The sequence below is a fragment of the Mustela lutreola genome, chromosome 12 (assembly GCF_030435805.1).
Source record: "Mustela lutreola isolate mMusLut2 chromosome 12, mMusLut2.pri, whole genome shotgun sequence".
NCBI classification, from domain to species: domain Eukaryota; kingdom Metazoa; phylum Chordata; class Mammalia; order Carnivora; family Mustelidae; genus Mustela; species Mustela lutreola.
This window is the reverse complement of record NC_081301.1, coordinates 99,504,544-99,518,620: the sequence shown is the minus strand read 5'-3', so window position 1 is coordinate 99,518,620 and position 14,077 is coordinate 99,504,544. Positions and strand designations below refer to the sequence as shown.

The 14,077-nt window shown below is 57.4% G+C and overlaps 1 protein-coding gene across 2 annotated transcripts in view; it reads left to right on the top strand.

The window, feature by feature from the left end:
- Positions 1–14,077, top strand: part of ROR2 (receptor tyrosine kinase like orphan receptor 2) — a 138,978-nt gene that overhangs the window by 101,986 nt on the left and 22,915 nt on the right. For both annotated transcript variants that reach the window (XR_009346424.1, XM_059142441.1), the window contains exon 2: positions 2,419–2,496. Coding sequence is in view for 1 of the 2 variants with exons in the window: in XM_059142441.1 (XP_058998424.1) it covers positions 2,419–2,496 (78 nt within the window). In the remaining variant the exon portion in view is untranslated. The remainder of the gene's footprint in view (positions 1–2,418; positions 2,497–14,077) is intronic.

Genomic DNA, 14,077 nt, shown 5'->3' with positions numbered 1-14,077 from the left:
GCTCAAACTACAGGCGTCCGCACGAAGGAACGTGGCCGTGGGCCGTTCCGCATTTATTCACGTAGGTGACTTGTCTCGGGGCCTCTGGGGTCCGCCTGGTGGGCGCCTTGAAACTTCATCCGTGTCTCCAACACGCACCTGGCGCTCTGCCGCCGCAGTGCCTGCGCTGAATTTTACTGAATCTTAATGGAAATGTTTAGGGCAAAGCTGGAGGCTGGAAGAAACAAGAGATTAAACCCCGTTTCCGTGCTGACCAGCACGACCTTTTCCGACAGAACCTTCCCGTTTCTCCAGGGCCAGCAGAGCTTGGCGATCGTCTCGGGCACCTCCCCGCGGGCAGTGCGCTGGTCTGGGCGGCGCCTCGGGTGCGGGGGAGGTACATGATTCGGGCCTGGGAGTCGCCCGGAGCAGCCGGCGTCCTCCACGGTGCGGCCGGGCGAGTCGTGCTCGCCTCTCCTTGGGCTGCGTTTACTTCACGGCTTCACACCACTGGCCCTTTTCTCGGCAGTGACTAGCGCTCACGCCTCTCCCAGGGTGTGTACACAGGGCAAGTGTGTGTGATTTCCTGCGGCCTCTCTGCCCTTACACGGTGCTGACGGACGGTACATGTAAGGTGCCGACTTGCCTTTGCGGAACCAACTGGAGTGTGATTCTTGAGCACGGACGCGTCGACTGCCTCGTAGAGCTGCTGCCCGTCCCAGGGACACAGCCCCCGATGTCTGACCGCTGTTTACGGTCCCCTGGGCAGGGTCATGAGTCAGGGGAGAACGCTAGGTCTGCTCCGGGAGGGATATGCTGTTTGGGGTCGTCTCAGAGAATCGGGTGGTACTTCCGAGGGGTTGGTCGGGGACATGTGACGAGAGCTGGCTTTGGACGGCCGGAGGAGTTTGGACGGGAAGTGATAGGAAGAGGGAACCGTCCTTCAGTGGCCGCAGGAAGCCCGGGACGGGGCAGAAACAGCCTCTTGCCGGCTGTCGGCTGTCGGGGAGCCGGGGCTGGTACCCAAGGGCGCAGGCCCGTGGTCACCGGTGTGTCCTGGGATGCAGTTGCTGGTGGGAGGGACAGATCGGCAGAGTGACACCGGTGCCTCAAGGATCCGCCGGCCACGCTCGTTCGGCTGCGCGGTTAGAGGGCCCCGTGCGCCTGGTTCTCTGCGGACCGCTCGAACCCGCTTTCAGAGCTCAGCGGCCTGGAGCAAGGCTTCACCCTGAGAGCGGCCTGGAGGGTCTGCTGCTTTGTCCCCTCTCGATTCTCATTTGAGAGACACAGTGGGGCGGCCCCATCCGTATCGAATCATAAACCATCTCCTGTGGACGTTTTTAAACCCACGGTGGTAGACGCACACGACCCACGGGTTCCTATCCCAGGCACGTCTGTGACCGCCGCTGTCCACTCCGAGAGCTGCTCCGTCGGTCTCCCCGGGATGAGCCCGCCCCCACTGAACGCTAGCTCCGCCCACCCCCGCCCTGGGGTGCACCATCTGCCTGTGAGGTTGACGACGCTGGGGACCTTGTCGGCCACGGGTCGGTCCTTCCGTGTCCTGCTGTTTCCGTCAGCTTCGTCCGTGTGTCCCCGGGCAGGATCTCCTGTTTTCTAAACCAGGCGATGCTTGGCGTGGACGTTCCCTCACTGGTCGGCTTTGACGACACCAACCCGGGTCCGTCGGGCTGTGTTGTCGCAGCCACCTCTGGCGTCACCGGCTCTCCCCCACCCTCCCCCGCCCCCGACTGGAGGGAGCGGGTCAAGGCCTGGCTGCCAGGTGACAGTCGGAAAGCGAAGGGACAGGAGCCACACGGGGACGCGGGGCCGGCGTGCGTCGTGCCCCCCGGCTTTCCCCCAGGACCCGGGGATGGGTGCCCACCTCCGTGTGCGGTGCTGCTGGTTCAGCAGACCAGACACGCACTTGCACGGGGTGTGGGTGAGTTTGGGGCGTCGCTCCTGGGACCCCGTCTCTACGGGGTGGGCTGCTGGTGCTGCGGGATGAGACACTTCAGTCCTCACAGTTGCGGCTCCCTCCGTCCGTGGCTGCCGGCCGCGAGCAGACCCGGGAGCCGGGAGCAGAAGGAGAGGCCTGGGAGGCTCCGCGGTTCGGGGTGGATTCGGAGCTGCGGGGCCAGTGTCCGGGGGGCGGCCTGCAGACGGGCTGCAGCAGGGCTTTGTCTTGGCCACCGGTGCTCCAGCCTCTCCCCGCCCTGCATGGGGCTCGGCGTCCGCTCCCACACTTGATCAGCACGGGCTGCCAAGTGTCCACGCTCTGCTGCCCTGGGGGTCCCTGGTGCTTCCGTCCCATACCCCACGCTGCAGGAGCTCTGGAAACCGTGGGCAGCTGGGCTGGAACACGGTTGTGTCTGCTCGGGAAGCCGAGGAAAGGCCTTGCCCTGAGCTCTCACTGACGTTGTGCTGTGCTCTTCTGCCCAGGGGACCCGGAGGCTCCTGACCCGAGCGACGCTTTGGGACAACTGGACGGACCGGACAGCCCCCTCCCAACTCTGAAAGGTAAAGTGTGAGGAGCTCTGGGGGCAGGTGTTCGAGAGCGTCTTCGGGGTCCCACGAGAAAGGCCCCCCGCGGCGGGCACCTGTCCTGGAGGGGCGGCTGCGGACCCGGGGCGGGCACCCAGGAGCCAGTGCTGGCCTGTCGGCAGGGGTGGTGGTCTGCCTGCCGCTGCACTGCCGTTAGAGCCATCTGGAAGGTGACGGTGGCCGGGGACAGGGCATAGGGGGGCGGGTGGCCGCTGGAGGGAGGCAGCGGCCTTGAGGGGAGCTCCGTGGGCCGGGCAGAGCCTGAGGGTCTGGACACGTGGCCTGGCCGCTGTCGCCTGCGGACGGGTGTTCTTCCTGGGGTCACTCGTCACCCAGACGGGGCGGGTGGCCAGTGGGCGGCGGCGCAATCGTGGCAAGTTCTCTGTCTCCTACTGCGCCTTTCCCGTGGGCCGCAGTCCGGGTCACCGTGGGCACAGGCACGCCGTGTCAGCTTCTCCGGGCGGCAGAGTCGACACAGCCCGCTTCCTCGGGGAGCTGGCTCTCCTCCTGCTGCACCCTCCGTCCCCGAGTCGTCTGAGATCACCGTCTCAGTCCAGCTGCCGTGACGAGACCCCGCACCTGGGCCGACACCTCAACGGGAACTCGCTCCCCAGAGTCCTGGCAGCGGGGTCCAGCAGGGTCGGGTCTGGGGAGGCCTCTCTGCCGGGCGTGTGATGGGCGCTCTCCCGCTGCCCACGCGGCGGACAGAGGGCTGCTCTCCCTGTTGGGGCGCTGATCCCCCTTGTGGGGGCTCCTGGTGACCTAACGCCCCCAAACGTCCACCATCAAAGGCCATCCCCCAGGGGGCTCTAGGCCCTGAGATACACGGTTTGGGGAGACTCAGTACAAAGCCTGACGCCTGTCTATTAAAACATTCGGTTTGGTTCCGCTAACCCTCCAATTATTCGAAAACCAGAAAGCCATCGTAATTTCTTAGGGCCTGCACATTCGAGGCTCCCATGACCCTGTAGGAAGGTGTTTTCCTCCAAGTGTCCACGGTGAGGTCTTCTGAGCATCGAGCAGCTGGGACTCATGTCTGCTGGCCTCAGTCTAGGGGCTGACGCATCCCTGCAAGTCCCAAGAGGCTTCCAGGGTCACAGGGGCGCTCACCTCCCCCCTGGCTCTGGAACGCTCACCAGTGCGTGCGGTGAGCTGAGGGGTCATTTGGCTGAACCTAGGGCACCGGGCTCCCTGCTCTGTTGATGGCGATGGTGCGTAGACCTCGCTGTGACCTCACAGGGACCCAGAGTCCTCATAGGGGCAGGCCTCCCATCAGGACAGGGACGCGTCCCTGGGGAGCAGGGCCTGTGCTCTGGATGCTGGGTCTCGGGCAACATTTCTTTTTTTTTTTTTTTTTCAAAGATTTTATTTGACAGATCACAAGTAGGCAGAGAGGCAGGCAGAGAGAGAGGAGGAAGCAGGCCCCCTACTGAGCAGAGAGCCCAATGCGGGGCTCGATCCCAGGACCCTGGGACCATGACCTGAGCTGAAAGCAGAGGCTTTAACCCACTGAGCCACCCAGGTGCCCCCTCGGGCAACATTTCTTAAGAAGGAAGATCGTTCTGGTGGTTTCGATTCTAAAATCATTTCTCAAAAGGCTGACTTAGCCCACAGTCCGGATGGCCCACACATATCCAGCTGCTGTGTGAGTCCCAGGCACATGCCAGGGACCCCAGAAGTCCAGCAGCATTGTGTGTGGTCTCTGCCTCCTGAGGTTTCCATGCTGGGGAGTCAGCATCCTGAGTCCTTGACGGAGCGGCTCGGAGGAAGACACAGGGGTACGGTCCGCAGGAAGGAAGGGGAGGACGTCCCAGCAAAGGACAGGATGTTACTCTGAGAGCTGAAGAGCTGACGGGCAAGGAGCGGGTGTCCTGGGCCTTGGCAGCGCCCGTGCAAAGGCCCTGAGGTCAAGATGACTCATTGTCTTGGGGCAGCTGAGAGGAAGGGCTGGGGTAGCTGGGGTCAGCAGGAGCTAAACCTACACGGCCCAGTACCAAGGCCATCAGGCACGTGCGGGTCTTTAAATTTAAATCAATTAAAATAGAATTAAGATTCCAGCTCCTCAGTCTTCTGAGCTGCATTTCAAGTGGTCAGTGGCCACTTGTGGCTCACGCAGTCATGGCCCAGATCTAGAACATTCCCTCACCACAGAAAGTTGTGTTGGGCAGCCCAGGGGAGGACACACAGCTCTCCAGGTGGCAGAAGAAGGTTCTGTTTTATTCTGGGACGCGCCGTTCTCCACCGTGCAAGATTCTGGCCTGGGGCACGGTGTCACCAGATCCCGCTCTGAGACGATCGCCCTGGTGGCCTGGAGAGTGATGGCGGGACCGTGGAAGGGGCAGCAGGAGAGAGTGAAGGGGAAGACAGGTGGGAGGTGGCACCGGCTGAGGAGGCTGGACACACCCCTGCGAGCCTGTCCGCGTGAGCTCCGCTGCAGACAGCAGTGCTCCTCGGGGAGCCGCGTTTGCAGCGGCCCCAGCCCCCCGCCCAGGTGCGGAGCGCAGGCCTCCAGGGCCTGGGTCTGTGGGGACAGAGGGACTGGGGTGGGGGGGCACCGCCCAGACCCAGCTGTGCTGCCAGCAGCGTGGGGGGCAGAGCGGCTGTGCGGTGGGAGGTCCCGCAGGTCCCCGGAGGGACGACGCCCTCCCTGCCTCGCTGGCCGCGCGGAAGTGCCCGTGGGGGGCGCTCACAGGACTTACCCCCACCCGGCCACCGGCTCCAAACACGGAGGAGTCGGGTCTGTGCCTTGGGTGGTTTTCTTGGTCCTCCTTTTTGGTATTCGAGCAATTCCTCAAGCCCACAGCTGCATACTTTGTCACGCCGTCTGCGGAGTTCGGATTCGATGGCCTCTGGTCTGTTTTTGTTAACCTCATGGGATTGTGGGAAAACCAGGCTGCCTCCCGTCTACGGCTCGGAGGCATTTGGAAGCTTGTGTTCCCTTCTCCAGAGCACAGGAGCACCGTCTGCGCGGGCTCCCTGGTGAAGCAGGTGTATGTGGAGGTGTGTGCACGTGCGTGTGTGTGTGCGTGTGTCTCGGCAGGTATTCTTGCACACATGTGTGCGTGTGCGCGCGTGTGGCTCTGTGTGTCTGTGCCTGCGCGTGTGCCCACGTGTATGTGCCTGTGTCCCAGTATGTATTCTTGCACATGTGTGTGCGTGCATGTGTCTGTGTGCTTGAATGTTTGCGTGCGTCTGTGTGTACACATGTGTGTCTGTGTGTGTGTGCGCGCACTGTGACGGGACAGCATGCCCAGTGCCCCCAGTGGTCGGAGGGATGGGGTCTCTGTGCGGTGCCGACAAGGCACCAGTGGCAGGACGCGTGTGCTGTGTGGCAGGTGTGACCGTCAGCATCAACCCCTGTTCCAGGTGACGGGACCTCAGCCACCCCTTGGGGGCAGGATCCCCGAGAACGGCCATGGGGAGCCTCAGGGACCCCAGTCGTTCCCTTATGGCCCTGTTCTCTGGCTCCTTCCTGTGACGTTATTCTTCTCGGGTTGTGGCTGCTGCACGGAGAGACACTCGCTGCTCCCCGGCCTCCTGCTACGCTCAGTGACAGGAGTTGGCCTGGCCGTGCCGGGCTCACTAATCCCCGTGCTTTTCTGTGCCACTCCGGGGAGCTCCTTGCTTGGCCCTTTTGGCTGAAATCGTACAGAAAGTTCAGAACAGCCGGACGGCCCGTAGGAGCCACTTCCTTACTCCGGTCGGCGTTTGTGCGGGCCCCACCCCTCCCCCCATCTCTCTAGAACCTCCGGCGGATAAAGACGGCCGCTGGGCCGGGCCCTCGGAGGGAGAACCGCGGGGCGTCCTCCGAGCAGACTCGGATCTGGGCACGAGGTCCGAGTGTAGACGGCGTCTGTGCTCGGGTCCCCTGCACCACAGAGAGGGCGTCACGTATGTAGGGTCGGTGGCCGGTCCTGAGACAGATCCCCGAGCAAAAAGCCTGCGTAGGGAATAAACACGACAGACACGGTGACTTACAGCTGAAAAGTTTGCCTGAAATTCCCCCGTGCCAGGGCCCGTCCTCACAGGCCTGCAGCCGGCCCGCGGGCTCCAGGAAAAGTGCTGCCTCAGCGCCGGGTGGGTGTTCGCCCGGAGCCCGTCTTCCGGGCTGCGTAGACACGCGGGTGAGACGGTGGGCGGCGTTCTGTCACTCGCTGGTGCTGGCGTGATGCCTGCTGAAGGTACCTCCGGCCCGGCGGCTGTTTGCTCTTGCGTTCCAAGGCTGTATTTCAAGCGCATCTGTGACACGTCTCGGGTTTTGTAAAATCAGTGCTTTGGAATGTTTGTGGGAAGTGGATCGCTTCTGAGAGCCTGGGGGCGGTGCTGCTGGGCTGCTGCGGCGGGGCCTCTCCCAGCACAGCCCGTGGGCTGCTGTCCCCAGGGGCTCCTAAATCACGGGGCAGATGTCCACCCTTACCCACCGGGCCGCCCCTGCCATGTGCAGTGTTCCGGGGCAGAGGGAACAGAAAAATCAGCAGAGCTCTGCGTTGGCGTGGACGAGGCCCCTTGCTCTGCTGCCCGAGCCTTGGGTTCCCTACTCCTGTGGGACGCAAGGATTGAGGAGCGCGTGTGCTGGGGGCGTTTCCGGAACTGCCGATGTGAGCGTGTGACGGTCTCCTGGAGTTTGCCGCAGGCGTGAGGGCGCCGAGCTGACGGGTGACGTTAAGAGCTCACCCTCTGTTGCAGACACAGGGTCAAGGGCTCTGAGTCCAGTGCCGCTCCCCGGGGTGGTGGGGGGCACTTACGGATCTGCCTCGCTCCTTCCCGTCACCAGGAGTCCACCGAGCCGGGTGGGCCGTCCAGGACGTGGCCAGACTGCAGTGCTGGGAGAGAACCGTGGGGAGGTGGTGGCCTGTCACACGGGCTCCTTCATTCCTCCATCCCTACCCTCTGCTGCAGCTCCCGAGGGCTCTCGTACCCAGCAACCACAGACGGGGTGTTTCGAGCCACAGAAATCCTGTCTCCCAGTTCTGGAGGCCAGATGTCCACCAGGCGTGGACTTCCTGGGCTCGTGGCTGCATCTCTCACATCTCTGCCCCTGTTGTCACACGGTCTTCTCTGTGTGTCTCTGCCCAGATGTCCCTCTTCTGAGAGGGACGTGAGCCCTTGCACGAGGACCCACCCACATGACCTCATTTTAATGTGATTACATCTGCCGTGACTCTGCTTCCAAATAAGGACACATTCTCAGGTTCCGGGGATGAGGCGCCAACACGTCACTGGGGCCACTGTTGACCGCATGACAGGACGGACCCCTACCCCGCACTGTTCTCGGGACCGCACGTTTCCTTGGCTCCTGTTTGCCCACGCTCTCTCGTGCCGTCGTTCCTGCTCTCGCTCCTCCCCGTGGCTCCTCCGCTCGTCTGCCCCACGCTGCTGCCCCCATCTGCCGCCGGTTCTGCGCAGACCACTGGACAGCTCAGCGGGGACATCTGAGCCGGAGTGACCCACTGCCCCGGCCCCCGGCTGATTTATTGGCCCATAAATGCTTTCCCTAGAAAAGAGCCCTTTACGTGCTCTGGCGGGGCTCTCTGGGTCTCCTCCTCACCTGCCTGGCCAGGCGGGTTGTCTGTATTATCTTCCCCCAGTCAAAGCCCTGCGGCCTGCGACCCTCGGGCACAGCTTTCCTTGTCTCCTTCCCGGACCAGTCAGCGCGGCCTGGGAACAAGGGACTAGATAGTCTGACCAAGTCCGCGGACTTGTGGGCGGTCAGCAGGGACTTTAAGAAAACAAACACACACGGTCATCACTGATCTGTCTGCGAGGCAGGCGCGGCGTCCCACGGTGACGGCTTCTCCCGTTGCCTCTGCCTTCAGTGTGTTTTCACGCCTGGACTCGGCGCCGCTGTCCGGAGTTAGGGGTGAGCAGACAGCTGGCCACGGAGTCCATTAGCATGGTTGTTAGAAGTCGCCGTGCTGTGCAGCAGGAGACACGCTCTTGGCGATGACACGGGAAGACTTCTGTCCTCCCTCTTCCGCTGTGGGGCCCCGGCTGACCTGTCCGCCAGGTCCTCGGTTGTCTGGGTTTGCCCACTTGGGCTGTTCAGTTGTGTCTGGAGAAGTTTGGGGGCGCACCCAGAGGGAGCCTTGTGAGCTAGAAGAGAGGTTAGCAAAAGTTAGTACAAACCCCATATTTTGCACAAATGAGAAATGAAGCTGGGAGTTTAAATGGGTGCCTGTGAAGAAAGCCGAGGGCCGAGGCAGCACTGTACTTCACCCTGAAAGAACTTTCTTTCTGGCTTTCATGATGGCCCCCGAGAATTAACGGTGGCTACAGCGGTAGACCAAACTAACGTGGCCGCCGTCCCACTTAAATTATATACAAATGTTCCATAAGAATGAGTAAAAGAGGTCACTGCTTAGATGAGCTTGCAGAGAGAGAGTGAGAAGGAGGAATGCCCAGGGGCCAGGAAGAGACAGGAGGCAGAGTTGTGACGGCCTTGGGCAGGATCAGCTGGAGGTGGTTCTGCTCTGTCTGCAGCCTGGGAAAATGTCCCGTGGTTTCGGTCATCCGAGACAAAGAGTTGTCTCCTGCAGGTGTCACTGCTCACGGCATGGGCTCCCCGGCCACAAAAGACGGTGTCCCCATGGGGCTCTGGGTGGATCCACGGACTCCAGAGGAGGAGGAGCACCAGGAAGTCTGGGCACCTTGACAAAAGTGGGGGTGGGCAATGGGGTTCTGCGGGTGCATCAGATTCTCCAGATGCTGGAAGACCCCCCACCCGTTCCCCCAGCCCTGAGCATAAATGCCCGTTAGAGAGAATACCCAGGAGGGGGAAAATGCTAGCTGAGATCACATGAATAAACAAATCCCTGCATGTCACAATTTCACTTGGAATCGGAGGTATTACATTTCCTTCAATCAGAAGAAATAGGAATCGCAACAAAAATCAAATTTGCCTTTAGGAAAATGAAAGAATTTACTCTTCATACTCCCTCAATAAGGCCTCTGAATGATCATTCTGCTACAGAGGCTGTTCTGGAAGGCTCAGCTGCAGCAGGAGTCTTGGGTTTCAGGGTCAAACTGGAGGAAACCCGGGAGGTGCAGAGAGTTGAGTGTGGTAGGTGAGCCTATGGCAACAAGCTAGGAGACCCAGGGACTACAGCCCTCGCCTGAACCTTGGCTCAAAGGGGCAAGCACAGAAGCCACTACCATGAGGAATCACACTCAGACCCACACCTCAGGAAACCCAGGTTATGTGATGGGAAAGTTTTCGGGGAATCCCAGGCCCTAGAAAACATGAAACATGAAAATTTGGCACTGCCAGTCCTGAAAGGGTTCCCGCAGGAAAACCAGCCCTACAGTGGAAAATTACAAAGCACAGTTGGAGAGGCTTGGGATGAGTGGTGAGCTAGTAAACAAGGAAGCCCGAAGGATTAAAGATAAAGGAAGAAAAGGCCGTGGTGGGTTTGAAAACCAAACAGACCTTCTAGAAATAAAAAATTGTAGTCAGAGAACTGAGAAAATTGATGGGCAGGTCAAGGAGCAGAGGGTGCACAGCTGGAGATTAAAAGAGGGAATTAAAAGCAGTGAAGTGCACTGAGGAACCACAGACAGGAGGACGTTCGGCATCTGACTGGAAGATTTCCGAGGAGAGACAAAGGGGCTGTAGAAACAATGAGGGACTGATGGGGAATTTTACAGAATTGATGGAATTGGGAATGGTACTACGACCCATTAATGCTACATGCAAATAAATCCACAGCTAGGGATACATGGGAATGGCAAAGACAGAGGGGAACTATGGAAAAGCAGCCTACGAGAGGAAAGGTCGGATAACCCACAAAGGCATAAGAACTAGCTTGACTTGCAGCCGTGAACACAAGCCCGGAGACGCCAGTGTAACCTCCAGTGTAGAATTCCATACCCAGCTAAACTGTCACGCAAGTCAGGAAGTCGGGGTCACCCTCGGACCAGGACTGAGGGTGTTTCCAGCCTCGGTCTTTTACCTAAAGAGCAAATATGAATCAGGATGAGAAAACACCCAAGTAGCCTGCTCTTCCCTAAGAGAAACGTTCAGAGGCCGATAAATCAGTAAGGGGAAAGCGGAGAGTAAGGAAATCCAGTGGAAAACGGGAAAGGAGGAGCAAAATGAAACGAGATGAAATGCATGATGGGAACACTAAGAATCAAAGTTGCCAGTTAAGAGACCCGTAGTTCGCACGTACAGACACATCAAATAACATGTTATGTTATTACATGTTGTTTAGAAGATCCATCTCTAAAATTTAATCAGAAAAATGATTGTAAGAATTAAAAATAGTGTAAGATCAAAGTACCCTGAGGTAGCTACCTTCATGTCACACAAGCTCTCTCTTAGACGGAAGCCTTGCACAGTGGTCTGAAGACGGAAGTTTAGACACCCCGCAGCATGGTTTCCAATATATAGACACAACTTGACAAAATTACTGATAGTCATCTGACTAACACACCATCAGTGAACACAGGTGCCGTTGAGAGTAACAGATAAACTTGAAAAATTTGAAAAATTTGACAAGCTTAATCTAATGGGCATATGTAAATCCCTGTCCTGAGCAGTTAGAGAAATACATTTTTTTAAGATTTATATTTATTTAGTCATCGGAGAGAGTGAGAGAGCACTAGCTCTGAGAGGCAGAGAGAGAGGGAGAAGCAGACTCCCCCCCCGAGCAGGGAGCCCTACGTGGGGCTCGATCCCAGGACCCGGAGATCATGACCAGTGCCAAAGGCAGATGCTTAACCGACTGAGCCACCCAGGCAGCCCAAGAAAACACATTCTTACCAATAAAATGTCACTGGCCCCGTGACATCACTTCTCCATGCGGGTGGATCCTTTCCAGATATTTTTGTATGTGTGCGAGATGACACGTGTATACAGGGGGTCATGGAAAACAGCTGACTGCCCCTCACTTGGGGAAAAGGTAAAGAAATCATGGTTGGTTTGTACTGTGAAACATGCAGTCATTAAGATAAATGAACATCAACAAAGATAAATCCCAAGTTGACTTTGAGTGAAAAAAAGAAAAAAACTAGCAAAGAAGATCTTTCAGGGAAAATTTCTAAAAATATAGAACAGTAAAAATGTGCATCAGAATGGTGCATACCTGTTCTCAGGAGAGGGAGGAAGAGATAGGTAAGTGTGGATTTTCGCTGAATCCTAGAATGTTTAATTTTTTTAAAAAGTGTTCTAAGTCAATTATGGTAAATGTTAGCATAAGATACCGATGTTGTGTGCGCTGGTATCTATTATATTTCTATTCGCATTTGTTGTGTGTTTGTACCGTTTCAGTATTGAAAATTAAGTTGGGAGGAACTAACACTGAGCAAAATAATTAGGTAAAAGGGTATTCGAGCAGTATGAACTTTTAAAGCAAATAGCCAACGGTCACACTGTTGACTATTTGAAGAAGATACCTGCATAGAAAATCCAAGACAGTCAGCTTAGAAGCTATTATAACTAACGAGATAGTTCAGTAAAGTGCCAGGATAAAAGGTTAATACACGTGGCGGACAGAATATTGCCATTCCGAAGATGTCACGGGATCCTGGGAACATGTCCCCTTGCGTGGTGCAGGGACTTTGCAGATGGGAGTAAGTTAACGATTTTGAGAGGGGAAATGATCTTGGATGATCCAAGTGGGCCCAGTGTCACCACAGAGGTCCTACAAGAGGGAGGCAGAAGAGTCAGAGTCACTAGCTGGAGACCTGGTGATGGAGACGGAGGTGAGTCTTGTCACCGGTCTTTGGAGGAACTGTCATCAGTGTGGAGAGGAGAATTGTAATTCCTCTTAGGCCAAGAAGAGATCATTGTTATTTTAATGTGTCGTTTGCTATTTTACGTTACAATGTGATGAGTATTTTATAAGCCCTACTCTGCAAACCTAGATGAAGCATTTGAATATTCAAGAATTTGAAAGTGCTTCCTGTGAAACCCTCTGATTCAGTGGGGCTCTGGCCAGAACACAGTGAAGGGGTGAGTGTCCCCTCACCTGTGACGGGGATTATATCAGAGGAACCCCTTGACACGGTCACATCAGACTGGGCGTGTGTCCAGGGTCTCGGGGTCTAGGTTGGGAGCTGCAGGAACCAGGTCTCCCCCAGTCCAGTGAGCAGTTGAGTTCATGAAGAGTGTACAGGCAGCACGTCCCCTGCCTGCTTCCAGGGGGATGTCATCGTGTCCCTCACATGACAGCTTTGTGTCCTCCACGAGAGTTCTGGTCCACAAGTGAATCCAGTGCACTGAGAGAATCAGGGTCGATCTAGTGGTGTGGGTAGTAAAGATTAGTGCTAGTTAGGGAACCTTCTCAGGCAGCTGTCTGCCCACTCTCCCTTGTCAAGAAGAACCGCCCTTGCCTCATGAAACCCCCAGCTTCCCATCCCCTCTGCCACCTCCCGTCACCCAACATCAGGGCCCATCCCCCAGCCTGTGAAACGTACCTCGAGGGTCCCCTGGAAACGCTGTGTTTCCCATGCAGTGAAGGCTGACGGATTCCTAACAGATATGGGCCATCTTTCCACTTCGTTTCTTTCTTTCTTTTTTAAGATTTTATTTATTTATTTGACAGACAGAGATCACAAGTAGGCAGAGAGGCAGACAGAGAGAGAGGAGGAAGCAGGCTCCCTGCCGAGCAGAGAGTCCGATGCGGGGCTCGATCCCAGGACCCTGAGATCATGACCTGAGCTGAAGGCAGAGGCTTTAACCCATGGAGCCACCCAGGTGCCCCGTCTCCACTTCATTTCTTTAAAAAAGGATAGGAACCTACCAGAAATCAAGCCAGAAGACTCAGAGCGTGGCTGTATTTCATGGCCATTTCCAGACTGCTCTGGTGTCTTAGTTTTGTCTGCGGTGAGTTCATCTCCTCGTGGCTGATCGTCTTCTCTAACCGCAGGGTGTGCTGTGGAGGGTTAGCATGTGTGCTCACCTTGACAGCATAACGTCCCCGTCCCGACACACATGTGCGCACACTTACACGGCATCACACACACGACAGAGGCACACACACGTGCACACACCCCACAACAAATACACATACCACGTCACACCCACATGTCACACTACATGCACACATACACTCAATACACCACCACATCACACCCGCACACCACATTCCACATACGTACCTGCACACAAACACACACACAAACACACCCCTCTCCTCCGCCATCGGTTTCACTTCCTCTTGTCCTCTGTGGCCTGTGTCACCGGCGGAGAGTCCCCAGCCCTGGTCGGGTTGAGCCACATTCCAGCCCCGCGGGGAGCCCCGCACAGCTTCTTCCCGCTCCTGCCCCACGTGCAGCCTTCAGCAGCTCTAGCCTTGACGTCCTTGTTCATTTTTGATGAGGTGTCTGGTGACAAATTGTTCTTCCTGAGGCTTGACTTGGTGGTGCGGCTGGACGGGGGACGGCTCTTCTGAGCGTGAGCTGCGTCGTGCATCCGTGAGACCCGCTGAGGCCGGAGCTGGCACAGAGCAGCCCAGCTGATCCTGTCTCCGGGGCTCCAAGTTCCTGCCGTCCAGGGTGTTCCCGTAACCCCCAAGTCAGGCCTCCTGGTGCCCTCGCGTGGTCACTCGTGGACCTG